Consider the following 25,020-nt stretch of genomic DNA (forward strand, 5'->3'; position numbering starts at 1 on the left):
TAATTTACATGGTGGGCTATTATTGTTATTGCTTTGACATGAGGGCAGTATTTGTGTTGTGAGTCAGAGCCCCCAACCCTCTCGGCTCCAGCAAGGTCAGTGCCGTCGCAGGCTCTCACCCTCTGTCTCTGGGCCGTCACTGTGGAAACCACAACTGTGTTGCAGATGGCCAAAGCCAGAAAAAAGTCCAGGTAGGGCCCGCTCAGGATGCTCGCCATCTGACGGTCCACCTCCAGCATCAGCTTCCTGTCTGGAACCACCACTGTTTCCTGTTTGAGGAAATATGAATGGTTAGGCGCGTATTCCGATTACATCATTCACAGCAAGACCATGTGGTATGTTTCCATAGGTGGAAAATGACACGATCATACAACAACAAAAGACGCAACGTCATACGAGGAGGCAGCGGGACGCGAGACAATCTGTACAGTATCAGTAGCCCATGTTTAATGCACCCCAGCAGCCCCATATGTCAACAGATCGAAACATGGCGGATCAGAGCCAGCATTGCTGTGCTCATAACTGACACCAAACTGCTCGGCCATCTGCGGGGCAGACCGTGAGCGTGCAGGGGGATGGAAGGAAGATGGGTCAGGGACGAGACGTCAGACATTACACACTTCAGCTCTGTTCAAAAGATTTAACCATGGGGAATTTATGGTGTCATTTCCATTAATTGATCATTTCATTGACTGGGTATCTGAGAAGACATCCACACTGCAGCTAAATTTGGTTTGTCAGTTTACCTTTTAGTGCTTAATCCTGTGCTGTATTCACAGAGATCAGTTGGTTACGGGAGTGACAACTGCATTCTACAACAGAATTAACTCCTGAAAAATTCAGGTAGTGACAACTGCATTTACAAAAACTGTCTGCAGTGTTACAGAACCAAACTGAAGGACTAGTTGTTAATGACTTATTTAAATGCGAATGTGTCTTTTTTTGTACGCACAAGAAAAACTAGACTAGAGCCTCATTTGTGTTGCCAGATTTTGCTAGTAAAACGAACAGGCCCATAATAAGCCTTAACAAATCCAAATGCTTTATATTAAAAAATATCCGCCTGCCTACTTTAATAGGTGCTCACTGCAGCGTCAAATGACGTCCAGCTCCCCCTCTCTAGACATAATGGGTGGAGCTTAACCTACTTAATGTCACGTTTTCATGGACTTTCTGTTTGTTTTCTTTGTCATTAGTATCATCATCATCATTAGTTCAGTTCTGTCACCTGTGTTTAGTTAATTAGCCAGTCTTCATCATCACCGTCACCTGTCGTCACCCATTATCTTCTGTGTATTTAAGTTCTCCCTTGTCACTTTTCAGTTGTCGGTCAATGTTTGTGCTTGTGCCGTTTGTGTTGTTAGCACTCTGTCTGTGCACGCACACTGTTTCAAGTATTCGTCAGTTTAAATAAATATTGAGTATTTTGGATCTTTGCCTGGAACTTCATCTTCTTCTACCTTGAGACGTTTCACTTAAGGTGCATTCCATTCGACCGTAAATGCTCTACGAAGTGGATTTCACAGGGTTTTCCGTCATCTTAAGTAAGATTGCAACGCCATAGAGAATTAGGGAACATTGAAACATCACGTCACAGGAAGTGGAGAGGGAAATTTACACAGTAATTGCACATCATTCCAGCACTTGAAGTTTGACTAAAACAAGTTTTGTTTAGGAATAGGATTATGGGTAGGGTTAGGGTGTGGACCAAAATGGACCTGCACGTTTACACGTCACCGTTTTCAACTAAAAACAGAAAACTTTTTATGCATTTTGGCCGTTCATTTACACAACAACATTTTGGGGGCTTGAAAACGCGAACTTTAGAAAACGGGATTCAAAGGGTACGTTTACACGACAACAATACGCTTAAAACGGAGAAGTTTTTCCTTTGAGTTTTCCGCGTACAGACGACACCATTGGTAAAACGATCCCCATGCACACGGATCCACGAAAACAACTAAAAACCCTGTATTCTGCTGCCACCCATGTGCATGACATCATCGTCTTCAGCGATTCGCGTTTTGGTTGTTTACATGGATACCGTTTTCAAAAACTTGCACTTTGAAACTCGCTGTCAAAAGTTTGCGTTTTCAGGCACCCAAAACGCCGTTGTCGTGTAAATGAACGTCCAAATTGCATTAAATGTTTTACGTTTTTAGTTGAAAATGGTGTCGTGTAAACAGCCCCAAAGTGCAAGTTTTTGAAAACGATACCGTTATCGTCTCCATGTAAACAACAAAAACACGAATTTGTGAAAACCGTGACGTCATGTGTATGCGTATTACGTGTTCAGTCTATAGGTGCGTTTGTTTCTTTACAAAGTGACATTGCCAACTAGTGGCCTGGCATGAATATTACAGCATTTTTTGTCATTTTCGCGGATCTGTGTGAACGGGGATCAAATTGACAACGTTGTCATTCTGTACACGCAAAACACAAAGAAAAAACATTTACGTTTTTAGTACATCGTTGTCGTGCAAATGTACCCTAAATTGCCGTTACATCGAAATATCCAGCCAATTTTAGGAGAGCATGAAAAAGACAAATCATCCTGAATTCCCAATCTTCACCCTGAAACACAGATATCAGCATCTTCTGATCTATGATCTCACCAGAGGAGTGCTGAAGGCCATGTCACTTTGGGCTCCCGCTGCCACTCTTGATCTGCGCCGATTGGCAGCTGTGACTTGAGTGTTGGCGTGATTTTCGTCTCCTGTGTGGCTGTCCTGTAATTCTTCCAGAGGGAAGAGAGGAGGAAGCTTTGTCTGTTGGTAGAGAGTGTCTTCCTCCTCTTCATTTGCTCCACTGACAACCGCCAAGCGAGCAGCTGAGGAATGCCAAAAATAAAACCTGCCCTTATTATTCCTTAAGTTAACAATAAACAGCAAACAGAATGAAACATTTCACTGAAACTCAAAATAGTCCTAAAATACAACAAAATGGTCATGAACAAAATCAAAATAGAAAAGATAAATATTGTAGAGCAATAAAAACGTATAAAATATATAAAAAAGAAAAGAAGAATGAAGCTCTGAACGCACCGTTCTCATCGTGACAGTATTCAGTCCCCGCGATGGTGCAGCGTCTGAATACCATCTTGTTTTCTGTAAGCGTCCCTGTCTTATCTGAGAAGACATACTGGATCTGTCCCAAGTCTTCTGTGATGTTCAGAGCACGACACTGGACCCGACTGTCCAGCTCCTCATTGTAAAGCTCCACGTCCTGAGTGATGAAGAAGATCTGCCCCATCTTCACCAGCTCAATGGACACATACAGTGACACAGGAATCATCACCTAGAGAGAAAGTCCTGGAATAATTAGTGTTAAGAGCCAGACAAACACCTGCAATGTCAATGAACAGGGTACAATATAAAGCGTAATAAAAAATGTATTAGCAGAAAGAAAATGCTTAACCTACACTGATAGTCAAGATATTTATATCTATTTTATATGAGATTGGCAACATTGTTAACAAAATGTGGGATGTCTAAATAGAGTTTAAAATAATAATCAACGAAGGTTCCAAAAGGGAGTTTTCGCAGTGATGCATAGAAGAGCCATTTTGGGTTCCCCAAAGAACCTTTCAGTGCACCGTTCTTAAAATAACCATTTTCTTCTTAGTGTGAAGAACATATAATAATCTAAAGAACCTTTTGTGCAATGGAAAGATTCAATTGATTTTAAAGGTCTTCATGGAACCATCAATACCACTAAAGAACCTTTTATGGTACATTTATGTAAGTGTACCCTATTGGTAGAAACTGGCCATTACTTTCACTAAATGTCTTTAACTTATGCCGTGTGTGACAGATTGTGTACCTGTAGTAAGATGATCATTGTGAAGAACATGTAAAATCCCGCTAGTACTGAAGGAGTGTAATTGCCATTTCTGTCAGGGACGATGTATGAGGGCATGGTGGTAAAAGTTTCCAACCAGATAGAATGGCCTGAGAGACATTTACATTAATTAACGACATTGCTTTTGACAGTACTGTATTTCAATAAAGCACATATTCCAATAAAGCATCACTGAACTTGAACCACAGTGAAAGAGAGCGAGAATAATCATTGCTTTCATAAGAGACCAGTGTATGAGTGAGCTATTCTGGGTATCTGTAGTGTCCTTCTTTGACTCATGCCTAACAGAAGGAAAAGAGAGCGTGAGGGTTGTGTGAGGTTGTAAAAACACTTTATTCTTTATCTCTGTAGACTGTTGTGAGATCAGAAGAACAGACACAGACCGAACCCAGCCTCGTTTTTTTGGAGTTCAGAATCAAAGTGTCATTTTGGAGCTTGTATGTTGAAGTAATGTGCGTGTAGTGCGTTTTGAATTATCGAGGGGGATGTTCCCCGTACTGTACCCAGGGCTCCGATGAGACACATGAAAAATAGAAGAAGCACACAGAAGAGAACATCCGTATTCATCTTCCTCTCGATCTTGCTGCGTTTGTACCTGGGCCCGCTGTTGTTTAACATGGATTTGGTCTCATGGCCTGTAATGAATAACTCACGATGTAAAAACAACAACATTTGTAAAATAGCAGCACTCATTTACAAGCCATACCGTGTGTATAATTTATCAAGAGAGAAATAGTGGGCCACAGAAAATGCCCTTTTCAAGACACAAGTACACTGCGAGTGTGCGACGCGACAGAACAAACTATAATACCCCCATTATAATCAACTAAGCTGTTACGCACGTTTGCACTATAGACGGCTTCATTGATTATAATGGGAGAATGTTCTAGTTTTTTGCGTCACTGCCAGTGTAAATGGGATGTTAAAGACTTAAGAGAAAAAAAAGAGTCTGGCTGTATAGCATGGGCTTATTGCACTATTAGATGTTAGAGTCACAGTATATTAGGCTTTATCCTTATGAATGATGATGAACGGAAATGTACAATGTGATTTATAAAAACAAAACAGCTTATACAGTAGATGATATATGGGAAAACTAAAGAAAAGAATGTGAAAGTGATTAAAGTTTGGGATTGGTGATATTTTTCAATGTTTTTTTATAGGTGTCTCTTATGCTCACCAAAGTTGCATTTATTTGAAGAAAAAAAAAATAGTAATATTATAATTTAAAAGAACTGTTTTGTATTCCAATATATTTTAAAATGTAATGGATTCCTGTGATGCAAAGCTGAATTTCCAGCATCATTACTCTAGTCTTCAGTGTCACATGATCCTTCAGAAATCACTCTAATATGATGATTTGCTGCTCAAGAAACACTTCTGAATATTATTAATGTTGAAAACAGTTGTGCTGCCTCATGTTTTTTTGGATAATATTATATATTTTTCAGGATTCTTTGATGTACTTGAAACAGAAATCTTTTGTAACATTACGAATGTCTTTAATGTCACTTTTGATCAATTTAACGCATCCTTACTGAATAAAACTATGCAAATTTTGAATGGTACAATACATTTTACATTATCCAAATTACTAATAAATTTACTATGGTAATAAAAGGTAATGGTATGGTAATAATGGACATTTACCATCACAAAAAAACAAGAAAGTGCCATGGTTAACATTTAGCACCATGACTAATATCAAAATATCCTTGTGTGGTACATCCACATTACTATAGTATGACGTTACTATGATTCATTACTTTATTAAAAACAATAAATGTTTAATGTGCATCTCCACTAAAAAAAATTTGTATATGTAGTGTATTTTAGTGTATCCCAGGTGAACACACAGTACTGTGGAGGGTGTGTGAAATGTGATGATGAAATGTACCTGCGTACACCACTATTCCAGCTGCGTCATCAGTATTTCTCACTGTGCAGCCGCGCAGCAGAAGACTATCGATGCCGAAGCCCGTTCTCCTCTTATCAGGCCTCTCCCTGTGACATCAAACACAGCATCTTCCTTAGTCACCCAGACTAATTACCTCAGTGTGTGCCACGTGAGTAACGGGCCCGTCTTTGAATGGAAGAGCAGGATAAGAGCTTTATAATGCTTGGGAACATCACAATCATCTCTCAGCGTGATAAACCAGTTAATATGACTGCAACGGGACCAAAAAAAAGTGCCAAATCGGTTTGTCAGCCTACTTTATTTCCAGGCTGTGTGAGGAAACTTTGCAACGGTAATTCAAACCTCTGATGTTGGTGTAGGTATATGTTAAATCTATGATCTTTGAGCCTTACCCATTATTGTAGACGAATGCCCTCTTTATATTTTGTATTTATTATTTATAACAAGATGAATTCAACATGCATCAACCTGAAATATATTGCAGTGGACTATGGAAGCCCATTTCATGCTTTGGTAAATCATAATAATGACATGGTAAGTAATTATGAGATAAAAAGGCAAAATGATGAGATGAAAAGTCAAAATGATGACATACTAAGTCATATTTATGAGATTTAAAAGTCGAAATTATGAAAAAGCTGAAATTATGAGATAAAGTCAAAATTATGACATGCTAAGTCATAATTATGAGATAAAAACCTGGAATTATGACATACTAAGTAATTATGAGATACATTTTAAATGATGACATACTAAGTAATTATGAGATAAAAAGTAAAAAATTATGACATAAAAAGAAAAATATTATGACATACTTAGTCATATTTATGAGATTAAAAAGTACAAATTATGAGGTAAAAGTAAAAATGAAGTCAGAATTACGAGGTGAAAAAACGGAATAGACAAAATTGAAATTATGAGAAAAGGTCAGAATTATGACTTTTAATTCTCATAATTATCACTTTTTATGTCATATTTATGATGTAAAAAGTCAAAATTATAAGATAAATTTGAAATTATGACATGCTAAGTAATAAAATTATGAGATTTAAAAAATAATTAAGGATAAAAAATTATAATTATAACATACTAAGTCATAATTATCAGATTAAAAGGTTGAAATGATGACTTTTAAATTAAGTTCTTAATTTTTAGTTTTTATGTCATTATGAGATAAAAAGTCGAAATTATGACAAAAAAATTAAAAAATGACAACAGTCATAATTTTCACATTTTATGTAATAATTATGATGTAAAAAGTAGAAATTATGAGATAAAGTTGAAATTATGACATACTAAGTCATAACTATGACAAAATCTTATTTATGATATTATAACGTCGACATTATGATAAAAAGCCAAAATTATGACTTAAAATAGTGACTTTTTATGTCATAATTTTGACTTTTCATCCCATAATTATGACTTAGCATGTCATGATTTGACTTTTTATGTCATAAAAAAATGTCATTTTTATGTTATGATTTACAAAGCATTTTTTCATATGTGGCAGTAATGGGTTCCATAGTGGACAGATGTGCACCTCTCACAAGAAAACTGGTAATGGTTATGTACTTGTTTTTAATTTTCAAAAAAGAGAGACGTTAACATGTTTTCCTTTGTGATGCATCAGAGGGTTTAAGAAGTTTCCCTGATTAGGAAATGACAGATGTGAAGGCCAAACAAATTCTGCTCATTGGTGTGGATCTGACAAAAGAGGCAGTCACGATAGAGTCGTGATGTATTTAATCGAGCATGAAATTGAGTGAAATTGATTTCAGATACTCACACATAACCTTTGAACACGTTGAGGTTGTTGTTGGGGTTTTCACACACGACAGTGCTGGAAAATGTTTGAGGTTGGAATGGTTTGCCCTGAAACACATTAGAAAGATCCATGCATGATATCCTCCTTCTATATCCTCATTTTTTAAATTATATTGTAATTTGAACTGACTATCAAGGGCTGTCTAACAAGTCCTGCTGTTTGACAGTAAAGCTACACGTGGCAAACTGAGCAGTCAGGAACACATGGCCAAAAAAAAAAACATCAACAAGTCCTACCTGTACATGTTCAAAGACAGAAAGCAGTGTAACGTGTTTTGTGTGTCACTCAGACTTGTATGTCAGGTATGTAAGTGTTTGGGAGTTTTTAGTTATCTATTGACATCTGGCTGACTCATAATGAAGAGTTGTGCTTTTCTAAACTTTGTGACCTGACTTGTATAATGAAACTTCAGAAGCTGTCAAAAATAAAGACATATAAAAGGGTGGCGATTTAAAAAAACAAAAAATTCTATACACTTCTCTTAAAAAGTTTGGGGTCAGTATGTTTTTTTTTTTTTTTTGCAAGAAATTAATACTTTTGTTCAGTGTTCAGCAAGGATGCATTAAATTGATTAAAAAAAAAAAAAAGATGTTACAAATGTCAAAATATTAAGCAACACAACTGTTTTATTTACATTATTTTATTCTATACTTCTTTTGGCTATACCAACAGTCCAGGTAATTATAGTGCTATAGTTATATCTTTATAATACTATATATTCCACTTGATTTAATACTTTAAACACCTATTTTTAAGCATATTTTGTGAAATCGCATGGAAATGCAAAGACGCGCATAAATTCTAAAAATATCCGATAAGAAAACATGCGCATGAAACTATGATGGAAACACATTTACAGAATAAATTCCTTGATGCGCTTCAAAACAATCATTTCAGACTTTGCTAAAGGAACGACCTAACTGGACTAACCAGCGGACCAATTATGATTCTTTTGCATTTGCGTTTTTGCACATCAAAGTGTTTCAGTATAATTCCTTCCCAGAACTCTCTCACACGACTGCATTCCCAAACAGCAGCATCTGCCTCCGAAACCAAGATAACTTTATTATATTTGTTACATTCAAAAATGAATATATACAGTAGCATCTCCTAATATTTGAAGTGAAATTTAGCGCCAGTTTATCGAATGTGATGATTTTGTTTTCTTCGACTCGCTGGATGTACTGTGAAAAAAAAAGTTGCAACCTTACATTTTTAAGTACAATCAACTTGGATGTTTAAGTCATTTCAACTTAAATTACATTAAACCGACTTTAAAAAAAATGAGTTGAATCTTCGCAAATGATTAATGCGCTATTACAATTTTGCATGGAAACATAGCTACTGACATTTATGAATATTTAACTGTGGCACACATTGAGTGTCCTAATGGGCTCATTGTAGCTGTAAGCTTTAGACTCCCAAAGGTATTTCGTGATCGGCAGCGCACTCACCAGAGTAGAAAAGCCTGGCACCACCCTCCTCTGTTTGAGGTTGGTCTCTCCATCCAGATTGGCTGTTTCCATGTGGCACACTCCATTAGGGTCGGACGTGTGCAGGAGCAGGATGTCAGCTGGGATGATCTGGTTAGAGAGCACTCTCACAAAATCCCCCACCCGTACATCCTTCCATCTCCTCTTCACCAAACGCATCTGTTTCCTGTGAGAGGACGAGAATTAATGCCTCACACGGACCTCTTCTAAAGCTGCGTGGGGTTTCAGTGTTTGTGTAGTACATATAAATGCACAGACTTGGACTCTGTTAATATGGGTAAGAATACACAGATGTAGACGGCATAATATATGTATGAAAAATGAATGGTTCTGAAAAGCAATCCAGGACACATTCATTGCTAATTTGAGCATGTTATGCCAGGCATCTCACTCTTCAGGTTTTTTTATGTGCAACCTAAAACAATAAAACTATGAGTTTGCATCTTGCACAGAGCACAAAAGAAAGAAAGAATAGTGCAGTCACGACGTGAACGTCAGGTATGCGGTTCTGGGTTGGGTGGGTTCTTCACAGACTGACGGCCCTCTTGAGAAAGGTCACTGTCACACCTCACACACAAAGCCTAATGTACAGCTGAGGAGAAGCTTAACATAACTTCAGGGTGAAGCGCCCACGTTCTCTTTACATTGCTGTCAAGTTACATTAATGCAGTCTGACTAAAAACATGTCCAGGTCACATTAATTAGATTCAGTATTTTTACTGTATCACAGGTAAGAATAATATATATATATTTTTTTTTAACTACAGGAGTATGAGATTTTTTGCATTGTGACATTATTTTGTATAACAATTAAGCACAATTAAGGACATTCAATTCACATTAATGTAATATAGTATGTTTACTGTATAAAGTAATATATATTTTTCACATCACAGTAATAAGATTATTTGCATTGCGACTATTTTTTATAATTAAGCACAATTAGATTCACATTAAAGTAATATAATATTTTACTGTATTACAAAAAAACAATAATATATATTTTTTATTGTAATATATATATATATATAATAATATACATTACAGTAATATGATATTATTTTGTATTGTGACTATTTTTTATAATTAAGCACAATTAGATTCACATTAAAGTAATATAATATTTTACTGTATTACAAAAAACAATAATATATATTTTTTATTGTAATATATATATATATATATATATATATATATATATATATATATATATATATATATATATATTATAGTAATATGATATTATTTTGTATTGTGACTATTTTTTATTACAATTAAGCACAAGGACATTACATTCACATTAATGCAATAATATGTTTTACTGTATTACAAAATATATATATTTTTTTTTCAAATTACAGTAATGAGATTTTTTTTTCATTGTGACATTGTTTTTAGAACAATTAGCACCATTAAGGATTAGATTCACATTAATGCAATATAGTATTTTTACTGTATCACAAAAATTAATAATATAAAATATATATTAACAATTAAGCCCAATTAAGGACATTATATACATATTGGTGTAATTTATTTTTTACTCTATTACCAAAAATAATAATAATATATAATATAATATATTTCTTCCCATTACAGTAACATGAGATTATTTTGCATTGTGGCATTGCTTTTATAGCAATTAATTACAGTTAAGGACATTAGATTCACATTAATGCAATATAGTATTTTACTGTATCACAAAAAAATAATAATATGAAATATATTTTTTCACATTTACAGTAATATGAGATTTTTTGTATTGTAACATTTTTTTTAACAAATAAGCCCAATTAATGATATAAGATTCAGTATTTTTTTACTGTATTACATAAAATAATATTTATTATAATTTTTCAGATTACAGTAATAAGAGATTTTTTTTTGCATTACAATAATGAGCAGGGAAATTATACTTATACTTTTCCTTATGAAAAAAAGGTAAAGTATGAGGTAAAGTATGACACAACCTGCTGCTGTCAAATTATGGATAAATTTACTATTCAAACCCCACTGCTGGCAAATATTACCCACAAAACAACTTATTTTACCTCATGCAAACCTAAATCAATTTCAATTATACCACCAAGTAAAGAAAATGAATTAATTATGATGTTTTTTACTAATAAAATGGCTGACAAAAGAATATTAGTTCCCCAAATCAGGCAAGACTACAGTTTTGCGCCAAGCAAGCATTTCTCTGAATGAAGTGCCTGATGTCTGTTTCAGATAGTGGCGTGAGATAAATCTTGCGAGGAGCGCTCCTCCAGAAGGACTCACTGTTTGCAGTCTGTGATTAGCGAGACGTCTATTTCTGGCATTTAACTGTCAGTCAAAATGTGTGAGTGTGAAGAAATGATGATGTGTGAGACAAACACCTGCTCTTGAATACTCTATTTTGAACGAGAGTCAACACCTTATGCCATTTCACAGCATTCCACTGCACGCTGAATTTTAACTCAGTTTGTGACGTTCACACAGCGTCTTTAAAGTGAAAAACTACAGTGGCTGAAGATAAAATATGATCGTGCGTGGCAGGCAATTTCATCATGATCATTATCATTTCATCATAATCAATCATAATCACCGGTTCTGCTCTCTAACAGAAAGTCCTCATCCTATCATCTGAGATATGTTTTGAATTCAAGTGTCTCTGGTTTGATATTCATGGCGCATGTTAACTATGAACGACTAGGTGAATCCACAAGCTTTTGTGAGCATTTCAAAGCATCTTTTTTCAATCTAATCCACCAATATATCTGCATTCCTCTCAGTTAAATGGCAGGGGAGAGACCACAATTTCTTTTAGTTCTCATGACGGGCATCAGACCAAAGAAATGCATACAACACAGAAGCGTGACGACCCATACAGTATGTGGGAAAGGTGCATGTACTGTGCTGAAGCTTAACCATTTGTACAAGGTCGGCGTGACTCAACAGGAAGGGAGGCATTACTTACACTGCATCCTACTCACATTTTTGTTATACAAATGCATGTCATGTAAACCTCAAAGCTTGTGAAGTCGCACAGCCTGACAACTATTTGTTAAAGTTTGCCATTGTTTGCAGCAGATGTATTTCTTAATGAAAGTTTGGGGGCAGTATGTTCTCACAAGGAAAGGGATCTATAAATAATACCTGCCACACTCCTGACAATTCTTCCTGCATCCCTCCTCCACGCCAACTGCCCCTCTCCTCTCCACACATATTTCCAGGAGCCTGATTATAGACGACAAGCCCAAACCTGCCTTTTTTATGTATTAGGGGTGTTTGGTAAAGCATGCATCACTATTAATGTCAGAGTAAGTGCCTCCTCAGAATTTTTGAGCTGAATGGATTTTGAATTGAACTGAACTGAAATTGTCAGTACAAAATTAATGGTGCCCCAAAGTCACCTTTTTTGATGAATTTCACAATTTTGAAGCCAAAATATTTCATTTAGTGATTTGTGCAGAACCAAGGAGTTTTTGAATGAGTTTGAGCTTCCTCAAGAACCAATGAGGTTCGTTCTCGTGTTACGCATCACGTTTGAGCTTCAGCAAGAGCCAATGAGGTTCATTCTCGTGTTACGCATCACGTTTGAGCTTCAGCAAGAGCCAATGAGGTTCGTTCTCATGTTACGCAGCACATTTGAGCTTCAGCAAGAGCCAATGAGGTTCATTCTCGTGTTACGCATCACGTTTGAGCTTCAGCAAGAGCCAATGAGGTTCGTTCTCGTGTTACGCAGCACATTTGAGCTTCAGCAAGAGCCAATGAGGTTCATTCTCGTGTTACGCATCACGTTTGAGCTTCAGCAAGAGCCAATGAGGTTCGTTCTCGTGTTACGCAGCACATTTGAGCTTCAGCAAGAGCCAATGAGGTTCATTCTCGTGTTACGCATCACGTTTGAGCTTCAGCAAGAGCCAATGAGGTTCGTTCTCGTGTTACGCAGCTCGTTTAAGTAAGTAAAGTAATTAGTAAGTAATTTTAATTTATAAAGCACATTTACACACAGCGCAAGCTGACCAAAGTGCTGTACACTCAATGACCAAAAAAGCACAGTTAGAATAAAAACACATAGCACCAATAATCACAATTGTATGAAACAAAAAAAAAAAAAAAAAAAAACCTTTCAATCTCAGAGCACACAACACAGAAAATACAGATAACAAACAGGAGTGCCAAATTTAAGGAGCAAGAAAGGCCAGGGAATAAAAATGAGTTTTTAACTTAGATTTGAATGCGACAATGGAGGGTGCAGATCTAATATCCTGGGGGAGCTGGTTCCACAAACGCGGACCAGCGACTGCAAAAGCTCTATCACCCTTCTGTTTAAGCCGTGAGCGCGGCACAAACAGGAGCCCTTTATTTGACGATCGTAATGACCTTTGTACTGAATGTGGCTGTACAAGGTTAGTGATATAAGTTGGGGCGAGCCCATTAAGTGCCTTAAAAACAAACAGTAAAACTTTAAACTGAATCCTAAAATGAACTGGTAGCCAATGCAAGGAGGCCAGAACTGGGGTGATGTGCTCACGCTTCCTAGTGCCAGTTAAAAGGCGCGCTGCTGCGTTTTGCACCAGCTGCAAGCGTCTAAGAGATGATTGTGGGAGGCCGAGGTAGAGAGAATTACAATAATCCAGCCGTGATGTTATAAAGGCATGGATAACTTTCTCAAGGTCATTATAAGATAGAAAAGACTTTATCCGTGAAATCATTCTAAGCTGATAAAAACTATTTTTGACAACTGAACTAATCTGTTTGTTAAGGCAGAGTTCTGAGTCAAGGATGACACCCAAGTTTCTGACATAAGGTTTGATGAATGGAGTGAGGTGGCCTAAATTTTGCTCCACAGTGCATCTTGCCTTGCGAGAACCAAAAATAATGACTTCTGTCTTATCATCATTTAGCTGGAGAAAATTGTTAGCCATCCAATTTTTAATGTCATCAAGACAGACTAGGAGAGAATGTATGGAATCCCGAGATTTTAAAGGCAAGTACAGCTGTGTGTCATCCGCATAGAGGTGAAAAGAGATGTTGTGCTTCCTTATGATATCACCCAGTGGGAGCATATACAGGTTAAAAAGCATAGGACCCAAGATGGACCCCTGAGGGACACCGTATGAAACGGAAGCAGAGGATGAGGAGAACTTGCCAATCGATACTGAGAAAGTCCTATCCTTGAGATAGGATCTGAACCAAAGTAATGCGGTCTCCCTAATGCCCACCTGCTGATCAAGGCGAGTAAGGAGGATGTTGTGATCAACGGTGTCGAAAGCAGCACTAAGATCCAGTAATATCAAGATGGCATTATCACCTGAATCTAGTGTGAGAAAAAAATCATTAGTTACTTTGAGTAAAGCTGATTCAGTGCTATGAAATGATCTAAAACCTGACTGGAAAGGTTCTAGTATGTTATGGGTGGTCAAAAAGGGAAGCAGCTGTGACAAAACAGCTTTTTCCAGAATTTTAGAAATAAAAGGAAGCTTAGAAATGGGACGGTAGTTATTTAGACATTTACCATCAAGATTGTGTTTTTTAAGCAGGGGTTGGACAATCGCATGCTTAAAACATGTAGGGACAGTGCCAGATGCAAGACATGAATTTAAAATGACCTGAATGGACGGGCCAACTACATCAAAAACATCCTTTATAATAAAAGATGGAATAGAATCACAAGATGAAGTAGTAAGTTTCATATGTGAAACTAAATTCCTCAATTCAGTGAGAGAGATGGGCTGAAATTGGTTAAAAATAGCTAATGCACCAGAGCAACCAGGCGGAGTAACAGATGAGGTGAGGGTAAACACTGATCTAAAGTTCTCAATTTTATTAATAAAAAACTTAAGAAATTTCTCACAAGCATCAGTTTGAGCTTTAGCAAGAGGTTGTTCTTACGCATTAAGTAGGTTCGGTTAAGCTATGTTTATGCTCACTGATCAATGTTTTTATGAATAAAAGCCTAAATTAAATCTGTTCACCATATAAAGCGATCAAGTCTCTTCAGAAAATTTGGACTAAACTGCTCAATTCATACTGTATGGATTAGTTTTAAGATCTCTTTATGAACTTTTTGTAGTGTCAAAGTGGTAGTTGCGTAGCTGTCAATGGAGAGACAGAAATCTCTCAGATTTCATCAAAAATATCTTCATTTGTGTTCTGAAGATTAAAAAAAGTCTTATGGGTTTGGAACAACATGAGGGTGAGTAAATGATTACAGAATTTTCATTTTTGGGTGAACTATCCCTTTAACTACTACTTACTATATGGTAAGGGTTAGGATTAGGGTTATTTGCTTGTAATTATGCATAATTTATAGTTATTACTATAGTTACTACATGTAACATGTAACATGTAACAAGGACACTGTAAAATAAAGTGTTACTAAATAAAATTACTATAAAAATATATATTTTTTAAATATAAATTTTACAACAACATAACTGAAGAGATTTCGCATTTAATGAAATATATACACGTTAATAATGTATGTTCTCACTTGGGGTCATAATACAGTGAAAACGGAATGTAAGGTTTATTATAAATAATAATAGTTGTTTTTATTTGGGGTTGGGGCTTTCCCATATAACACAAGCAGTGTTATCAAAAAGTAAATTCTGATGTGTTCCATGCATGCAAATGCGGGGCGATCACTGGAAGTCGAGATCAGTTAGATCATATTTATTATGGGATTTGAAAACCACACTAAGTAGGCCTGTTACACTTCACTGAGTAACCCATCACATATCTAGGCAGCAACCACCTAGCAACCATCCAGCACACTCTAGCAACACCCAAGCAACCCCCGAGAACATGTTAGCAACTGCATAGCAACACCCTGGCAACCATCCACAACACCCTATCATCATGGTGGTTAGTTTTGCATGTATAAGCATGACTCATGCTTTCTTCAGAAACTGTAAAAATCCTGTTTAAATGAATGTGATGAATAGCTGCTTATTTTCTTAAACATTCCACAGCAGTAAAAATTCTCAGCAGGAGAGAATTAAACAGCTAAGATGGAATAAGCATCACTTTGTCTGTCCTGAGCTGTTTTAATGAAAGGGGGTTTGACTATGTGTGTGAACAATATTATAAAACTCTCTCCCTTTGGGGTAGAATAGGAACTAATCAATCATAACCGCTGGAGGAAAGCACCACGGTTCATTCAGTCCGAATATGGGAGGGAAACGTGCACATTACAAGCATTAGCAACACTGTACAGTGTAAAAGCGTGTGAAGTATTAGATTAGCGTAATGATATTGTTGCTTTCAGACAGACGGTTCCCTTGTGGAGCCAGTGGAACGAGGGATTGTCTGACTGCTGGGAACCGTTTGAAATTGAATTGTTTATTTATGGGTATGAAACTCCAGCATGATAAAACAATGTCATAAAGAGAAAGCAGCCCTAGCAAAAAAACTGAATGAAAACATCGCTACTGGTTGTCATGCATCATGGTGCATAAGCGCAATAGATGTTGCCTGTACATTTATTCTCTTGAAATCACATGCAAGACTAAACAATGTATTTTACTTACGAAATGTGGCGTACTTAAGCAATATCACATTATTGTGATTTTAATATTGCTTTTATGGCATAACAATTCAATAAACAAGAACTTAATATTGAGCTACTTCCATTTTAGACACTATATTGCCAGTTACTTTGTCTGTTTTTATCCCGCCAGCAAAAACACTTCAAAGCAAAGCCACAGCAGATTCAACTGACACTGGAAGCAACACATTGTACTGGTATTTCGTTCCTGAACGAATCAGCGAATGAACCGGTTAAGTAAATTATTCAATGACTCACTCATATGAATCAGAGTTTTTGAACGAATCAGTTAAAAAAATTTCACTCATAAAGACTTGTCGCCACCTACTGGCATAACATAAGTGACTGATCATCATGATCATCAACACATATTTGTTGCTTAAATAGTTTTACAGTTTACTACACTTGTTATTCTTCTAGTTATTTACTCATAGCTAATGACGGGAGAAACTGAGAATTTTTAAACTTTGAATCAATTGAACCAATCGCTTCTCAGAATGATTCAGTGTTTCGAAGCGCTCAAAACACCAGAAGCCGGCGACCTGCAGGTCAGAACAGTGTAAATACTACGAAAACTCAACCCAAACATGCATACATCTTTTACTAACCAATTGCAATAAGAGACAATTAATACTCGTCCCTTTTTCTTATATTAAAAATGTCTACAAAACAGAACTGATCCAGATAACCCTAGAAACTGGTTCAAGGGTTACCTGCAATGTTTCAAAAGATTTTGATGCACAGAACTACGAAGCTTCACAAAGCAGTGTTTCAAAAGCACCCATCACTACCTATAGCAGCTAATGAATCTGAGGCAAATAGTTTATACTTTCACATTGAAAAATAAGGTGAAAAATGCCATATTCTAAAACAGAATTTTCAACAGCTGGAAGAAACTGCTATCCAGGCGTTCTCTGTACCTCATATAGGCTAGCATGCCAAAATGCTACAATGGTTGATCTGATCACAGATAGGGTTGCAGGAATGAGGTCTCATCTCTAACTGAATGGTGCTGTGCTAACAACCGTGTGCTGAAATGAACTTACATCATCAAAAAAGCTCACCAAAGGCTCTTCTTCCTATGACAGCTCTAAAAGTTTTGAGGTATCAAAGACCGATGGAAAGCGTATTAACTTTTTCAATCACACAGTGGTATGGAAACTCCACAGATCAGCAGAGGAAGTTGGAATACGGTTTTGTGCTCCCTGCTTCAAAAAGTATTGACTACGATCTCAAAGTAAGGCCGGAAAATTCAGGATTCTACACACAATAATACCTACCGCAACATCACTAACTATAAGACTGTCCAAAATCCTAATTCCTTCACTTACACTGTAAAAAGTGGCAACCTACAGTTGTTACCGTAAAGAGCTACTTATACCTGATTTAAAAAATAAAAACTAGTTTGTTTTGTATAAATAATTGGTAAAACTTAAGTTTAGGGTCAAATTATTACTATTAACTAGTTGCTTATAAGCATGCATATTACTATGATATTGGCTGTTTATTAGTACTTGTGAAGAACATATTAATGCCTTATTTTGTATGACCATATTCTACATCCTGTAATTCTACCTAATACCTAAACTTAACAAATACCTTACTAACTATTAATAAGCCGTAATTAGGAGTTTGTTGAGGCAAAAGTCGTAGTTAATAGTTAGTTAATAGTGAGAATTGGACCCTAATCTAAAGTGTGACCAAATAATGCAGTCAGTGATGTTATAATGATATTTTGACCATTTTTAGGTTACCATTTTTTTCAGTGTATGAACCTGGATATATTTTATGTAGCCTATACATACAGTGGTCAGAATTATTGGCACCCCTGGTAAATATGATCAAAGATGGCTGTAAAAATAAATTGCATTGTTTATCCTTTTGATCTTTCATTCAAAAAATTCTCAAAAATCTAACCTTTCATTGAAGTAGAAGAATTGAAATTGGGGGGCACATCACATTATGAAATAAATGTGTGTTTTTTCCCCAAACTCATTGGCCATAACTATTGCCACCCTTTTATTAAATACGTTTTGCAACCTCCTTTTGCCAAGAGAACAGCTCTGAGTCTTCTCCTATAATGCCTGATGAGTTTGGAGAACACCTGACAAGAGATCAGAGACCATTCCTCCATACAGAATCTCTCCAGATCCTTCAGATTCCCAGATCCATGTTGGCGCTTCTTCTCTTCAGTTCACGCCACTCATTTTCTATAGGGTTCAGGTCTGGGACTGGGACAGTCATGGCAGAAGCTTCATTTTGTGCTCAGTGACACATTTTTGTGTTGATTTTGATGTTTGTCTTGGATCGTTGTCCTGATGGAAGATCCAACCACGGCCCATTACTCGATTTCTAGTAGATGCCGTCAGGTTTTGATTTTTTATCTGTTGGTATTTGCTAGAATCAATGATACCAAGTGTCTGAACAAGATGTCCAGGACCTCCAGCTAAAAAAAAAAAAAATAGGCCAACAACATTAAAAATCCAGCTGTTTATTTAACCGAGGGCATGGGGTACTTCTTATCCCTGTTTGCACCAAATCCATCTTGTGTGTTTGCTGGCAAAAAGTTCTTTTTTTTTGTTTCATCTGACCACAGAATCCGGTCCCGCTGAAGTTCCAGTCGTTTCTGACAACTGAATATGCTGGAGTTTGTTTTGGATGAGCGAAGAGGATTTTTCTTGAAACCCTCCCAAACAACATGAGGTGATGTAGGGGTTGTTTGATACATTTTTTTAGGCTTTCTGACCCCCAAGACTCAACTAATCTCTGCAATTCTCCATCTATGATCCTTGGAGAGTCTTTGGCCCCTCAAACTTTCCTCCTCGCCATGCATTAAGACATTATAGACACTATGATAGACATAGACATAGGCATAGACATTATAATCTTCCAGGCAGATTCGTAACATCTTTAGTTGATTGAAACTTCTTAATTATTGCCCTGATGGTGGAAATGGGAATTTTCAATGCTTTAGTTATTTTCTTACAGCCAATTTCTATTTTGCGAAGCTCAAGAATCTTTTGCTGCACATTTGCTGAACTATATTCTGTGGTTTTACTTATTGTAATGGTGATAATGTGAGTGTCACCCCACTTTCAATTCTTTTACTTCAATGAAAGGTTAGATTTTTGCGAATTTTTTAAATGAAAAATCAAAAGGATAAACAATGCAGATTTATTTTTACAGCCATCTTTGTTCATATTTACCAGGCGTGCCAATAATTCTGACCAAAACTGTATCTGCATCTGTATGATTACAACTTATATTTAAGCTACAACGTAGGCTGCATCCACTGTAATGCCACTCCATTTTACTGACAAGACAAAAGATTTGAAGACAAACAATCTTCTTCGGAATAACATGCACTGATATACTACTATAAGACCAGAAACAAGTCAATGTATATGGTCAATGAAAAAATACATTTAGAATTCATGTTAAAATGATCTGAATATAATATAACCCAGCTGTCTAAAACTGAGACATGATTAAAACAACAGCAAAGCACATATTGTGAATAATAGAAATGGTAAAAGGGGTAGTTTTTCCAACACCCCCTCTGGGCATGACAGGCACTTCAGGACAGTTTGAGTTTCGACTGACCCGAGCCAGTTCCTGCCCCTGTGCTGCTGGGCCACCTGGGCTCCCCCGTATGGAAACACTTCGGGAATCACAAAATGGAGCAGCGGCTTAGCTCAAAATAAAATGAAAGAGACTAAGTAACCATGGCAATAAGTGATGGATTTGGAATCTCTTTTGGAAGTAAAAATATATCTCAGGGTGTACCTGTGACTGCTGCGAAATCTCTCTCTCTCTCTCTCTCTCTCTCTCTCTCTCTCTCTCTCTCTCTCTCTCTCTCTCTCTCTCTCTCTCTCTCGCTCTCTCTCTTTCTCTCTCTCTCTCTCTCTCTCTCTCTCTCTCTCTCTCTCTCTCCCCTAGTCTCTCAGTCCTTCCACCTCTCAAGTGTGGTGAATTACTAATTTTTTCCCACCAGCTATTCAGTCATTTTAAAATAGATCTAAATGATGCCTCTCTGTCTACCCCTCTGATGCAACACAATGATGAGGATCTCGTCAAAATGCACACAATGCGTTGGATGCAAGACATTGTGCTGCTCTTCAAAAGAAGGAAAAAAATCTCCCACACAAATTTTATTTCTAGGTCAAAAATTCCCATGGGGTTTCGAAACACAGATGAAGTGAAACACAAATTCAAGCGAGCCTGCACCACGACACTGCTCACAGAAAGATGGGGCGAGAGAGAGAGAGAGAGAGAGAGGCAAGAAAGAGTGCAGAGAGCAAGAGAGACATTTGATGTAGTCACTGTATAGTCACCAGCAACTTCATCTTATTTATTTTTATATATTTATCAAAACCTCTACCAATTTTCCAGTGTAATACACCCAACAAGGAATGCAAAAACCGTTCTGTTCAGACAGCTAAATGATTAATGAGCACCCATCTGCACTACAGTATTCATTAAGTATGTTAGTCTATGTAAATAAATCCTAAACGGTCGCATTTTTAAGATGCTATGTAGGCTTATAGTGAAAAGATGATTAACTTTTTAAAATGTGTCTTGCAATTGACCCTTCGCAAAAACCCCTCCCCCTTAGTTACTGTTGCTAGGTTCGATAAGCTTTGATGCTCTCTCACGTCACACATAATTTTCTCACGCGGTGAAAAATACATTGCGGAGCAAAGAGGACACTGACAACGCACCGACACGAGTTTCAAACACGAGTTAAATGTTACAATTCCCCCGGGTTAGTTGTAACATACCCTGGGGTGAGATGTAACATTATGATATCCAGCGTTGTGATATATAACATTATGAAATTATAATATAACATTTGGTTTTGCTGCTCCAAATGATTGGAATGCGCAACAACAGTCATTGGAATTTGAGTCATTTATTTCAGTCTCTGCATTTAAAAAACTATTAGGGAGTGTTTTTATCACAGCTTGTAAATGTTTTAAATGAATCTATATGTCTGTCTGTGTGTGTATTGTAATATGTTAGTATGTTTTTCAGAAGATTTTAACTCTTCTGCCAGGCTGTTATTGAAAATAAGAACTTGTTCTTAAATGACTTGCGTGGTTAAATAGATTAAATTAAAATGAAATAAGGATTATGGGGGGGAAATGTGTTTGGGAACCCTTGCATTAGCATCATCAAACTGAATAATCTGCATGTGTGTGTGAGAGAATGTTTGTTACTGTCTGTCATAATTGGCATTAATAAAATGCGATACAATTTTACCACAGATCTTACAGACTTTCCCAGCTCTTACATATCATCTGATGCTCTCTTTAAAATGCTGAGAGACACCCCTCAGTTAGACCTAGGCACACTGAAATTCAAAGAAAACATATAAATACAACTAAAAATGTACTTGGGGTAGGTTGTAACATGCTTCATTGATGTTACAACTAACCCATGTCTTGTAGCCATGAACTAGCTCACCATTTGACGGCCAAAACATTAGTACTAACAACTACACAGATACGCAATAAACAGAGTGAGTTACTTGAAACTCTTGAAAAAGTTAATTTCTTACATTAAAATTAGTTTTTCTGCTTTAAAATCTTGTAATCATTGTAACTTGTTGAAGAAATTGGAAGTGTTACTATTAACCCGTGTTACAACCATCCCCGGTCTCCCACGGCCTCAGTTCAAGTGGCACGTGAACTGATCATCTCTTCCTACTAGTTATAGCACAAAATAAGCATGAATGAACATCAGAAGGTATGTTGATTCAACCGTGAAAATACGTCAATAGACACCATTTTTCAAATTTAAGTCCACCGATCATTAATCTATGAACTGGTTTCTGGTTTGTTTGTCAGACAAAATGGTGGATTCAGCATTATGATTGGTCAGATCGCCTGTCAACCAGACTCTCAGGGAAAGGTGAGTGCATTAGCGCCAGCCCTCTTTTTCATCTGTGCTGGTTCCAGAAGTATTTTTCTCTTTCATGTTTCCCAATGGGATTTTTTAAAGTCTTTGTTAAAAAGTTATAAGCCATGATATAATTTTATACCTTTATAAATTACCGTTCAAAATCAATTTCCCTATGGAGAAAATGAATGACCTTTTTACTTCCAGACTGTTGCTCTAAAAAATTTAAAGGGGTCATGACATGAGAAATCATATTTGTAAAAATAATATGTACATATAAGAGGTCTTTGTATCATCAAACCATCCTGCAAGTTTCACAGCGGGGTCTGTGGCTTCATATGGGCAAGTATATTTGCATATGACTGCCTCCAAAGCTAGACAATGACGAATCATCGCACCATAGGCCCCACCCACTAGCATTCAGTCACTTAACGACTGATACTTGCCTGCACTGGATGTGAGCGTCAGGTCAGAAGCAAATAGAATCCATTATAATCACTGACGCTGTCTACTCTGGATACAGCATACAGCTCCGCGTTGAGTTTCTGACAAGTATATGTTCGTTTTATATGCATAATGTTTTCAAAACACCAACTCGTGTGCAATAACGAGTGGGTGTTGATACTGTTTCCTATGCAATGATGTTAGCCAATCACAACAGTGGCCGTTTACTGACAAGCCTTAAAGGAGCCGCCCCTTAAAAAACGAATCATTTCAGACAGAGGGTCAAAATGAGCGTTGAAAATAATAGTAAAATACTAATAAAATTATATATATATATATATATATATGTGTGTGTGTGTGTGTGTGTGTGTGTGTGTGTGTGTGTGCAAAAAAAGTATTAACATTATAAGTGAACCTCAGGGAACATATTAAGATAATAATAAAAAAAACAATGTCATGACCCCGTTAATGCAATTTTTGAATGTGTTGTGTAAATGAACCATTTAAATGTTTCATCTCACTGTTCGTTAGCATTCAGCATTAATTTTTAGCACCTTAGCAGTTTTTCAGCATTTCATAATTGATCCGATGGTAGGAAAGTGCCTCATGAAATGCAGGGTGCATGAATAAATACATTTTTATAGTGTTCATTTTGCTTGTTTTAAAATAATTCGTTTTAGTTCAAATGAAGCATGGCTAATATATTTAATAAATTAATTTGATTAGCTACATTAATTCAATATGTCAATAAAAGTTTGAAAATAATCAGCTTTATCATAATTACAGAAGAAATAGGCCTATAGTGTAAATATCTTTTTTGAATGGGCTTTGAATATTATGTTCTACAACAGGGGGCAATAAGGTTGAGAACTGCTACATTAAAGTAACATGTTCAACTGACAACCCTATAATATATTTTAATAGTAATGTTTTATGAATATTAATCATATACTGTATTTTCACTTCACAGTTATTACACCAATGACGTGCAAGCTGTTTACCTGCTGAATATGAAGCAAGGCATATTGTTGAGCTGCTGGTCACTCTGGTACCTCCGGAAATCCTCCCAACCATCCTTGACAGCAGTCAGTGCCAGGATGACACAAATGGGAATGAGAGCCACCTCCGGCTGGAACGCGTTCACCACCGGGACAAAATTCAAAATGGCCAGGCCTACAAAATAAACATTGGCCATACGGTGGAACTGCTCGAATAAGTTCATAGGGATGAAAGACCAAAGTGTATATTTGTTGGTTTTGATCGCGTTGCCCTCATACTGGCGGTTCGGCTGGTCACGCTTCTTCAGATCTTCAAAGGGCAGGTTGGAGACCACCTTCCTGATGGGTCTGTCCTGGTCCCTGTGCCTCGTCCAGCCCTGCCAAAGAAGGGTCAGAGGGTTTGTCCAGGTCATGATGTCTCAGCCAAAATAAACCTGCCCTGCATGACACTTAGATCTGGAGCTTTAATATGAATCCTGCAGTTGTGGGGGGTCCTCCTGCGCAGCTACCAAAATTTATAAGAAGCTGCCCTTTATGCCTCTCACATCACCTGTACGAGTGAGAAATGCGGAGAAAAAGAAAGAGAGAGTGAGTCAGAAAGCGAAAGAGAGATAGAGAGCAAGAATATGTGGGTTGGGACTACACCTGTTAAACTCCCCTGACCACTCTCTATGGGAACAAACACCTGTCTGAGGTGAAGGTATGCTGTCAGTGCACCGTATGCCACAGATACAGCGCCAGAATCAAAGCTGGATATAAAGATTCAAAGACACAACAGCACCCCAGTGACCCAATTACATTAATCAAAGCTCTGAGCAGGATATACTCAAGCTCACTGCAGTCATCCGCATAAATAATAGTGCATGTTCACTGCAGACACAGTGTTCGCATCAGAAGGACATTTTGTTAATTAAGTTAAAAAGAAAATTATAAAATGATTTGTTCTGAAGATTTATGCTTAAATGCTTGAAATTAGATTTCTACAGTACACTCTCAGAAAAAAAAAAAGGTGCAAAAGCAGTCACTGGGGTGGTATCTTTTCA

At 36.9% G+C, this 25,020-nt stretch overlaps 1 protein-coding gene across 1 annotated transcript in view; it reads right to left on the reverse strand.

The window, feature by feature from the left end:
* The window catches only part of atp10b (ATPase phospholipid transporting 10B), a gene marked incomplete at its 5' end in the record, with an annotated part of 44,845 nt that extends 20,455 nt beyond the window's left edge, over positions 1–24,390 (reverse strand). Inside the window, 9 exons of the mRNA XM_084133851.1 lie at positions 120–269; positions 2,616–2,830; positions 3,045–3,297; positions 3,823–3,950; positions 4,365–4,496; positions 5,759–5,865; positions 7,569–7,654; positions 9,062–9,266; positions 23,981–24,390. Coding sequence (XP_083989977.1) covers positions 120–269; positions 2,616–2,830; positions 3,045–3,297; positions 3,823–3,950; positions 4,365–4,496; positions 5,759–5,865; positions 7,569–7,654; positions 9,062–9,266; positions 23,981–24,390 — 1,686 coding nt within the window. The remainder of the gene's footprint in view (positions 1–119; positions 270–2,615; positions 2,831–3,044; positions 3,298–3,822; positions 3,951–4,364; positions 4,497–5,758; positions 5,866–7,568; positions 7,655–9,061; positions 9,267–23,980) is intronic.
* Between the last annotated feature and the right edge of the window lie 630 nt (positions 24,391–25,020).

Source organism: Abramis brama (genome assembly GCF_963993115.1).
Source record: "Abramis brama genome assembly, chromosome: 13".
Classification (NCBI taxonomy): domain Eukaryota; kingdom Metazoa; phylum Chordata; class Actinopteri; order Cypriniformes; family Leuciscidae; genus Abramis; species Abramis brama.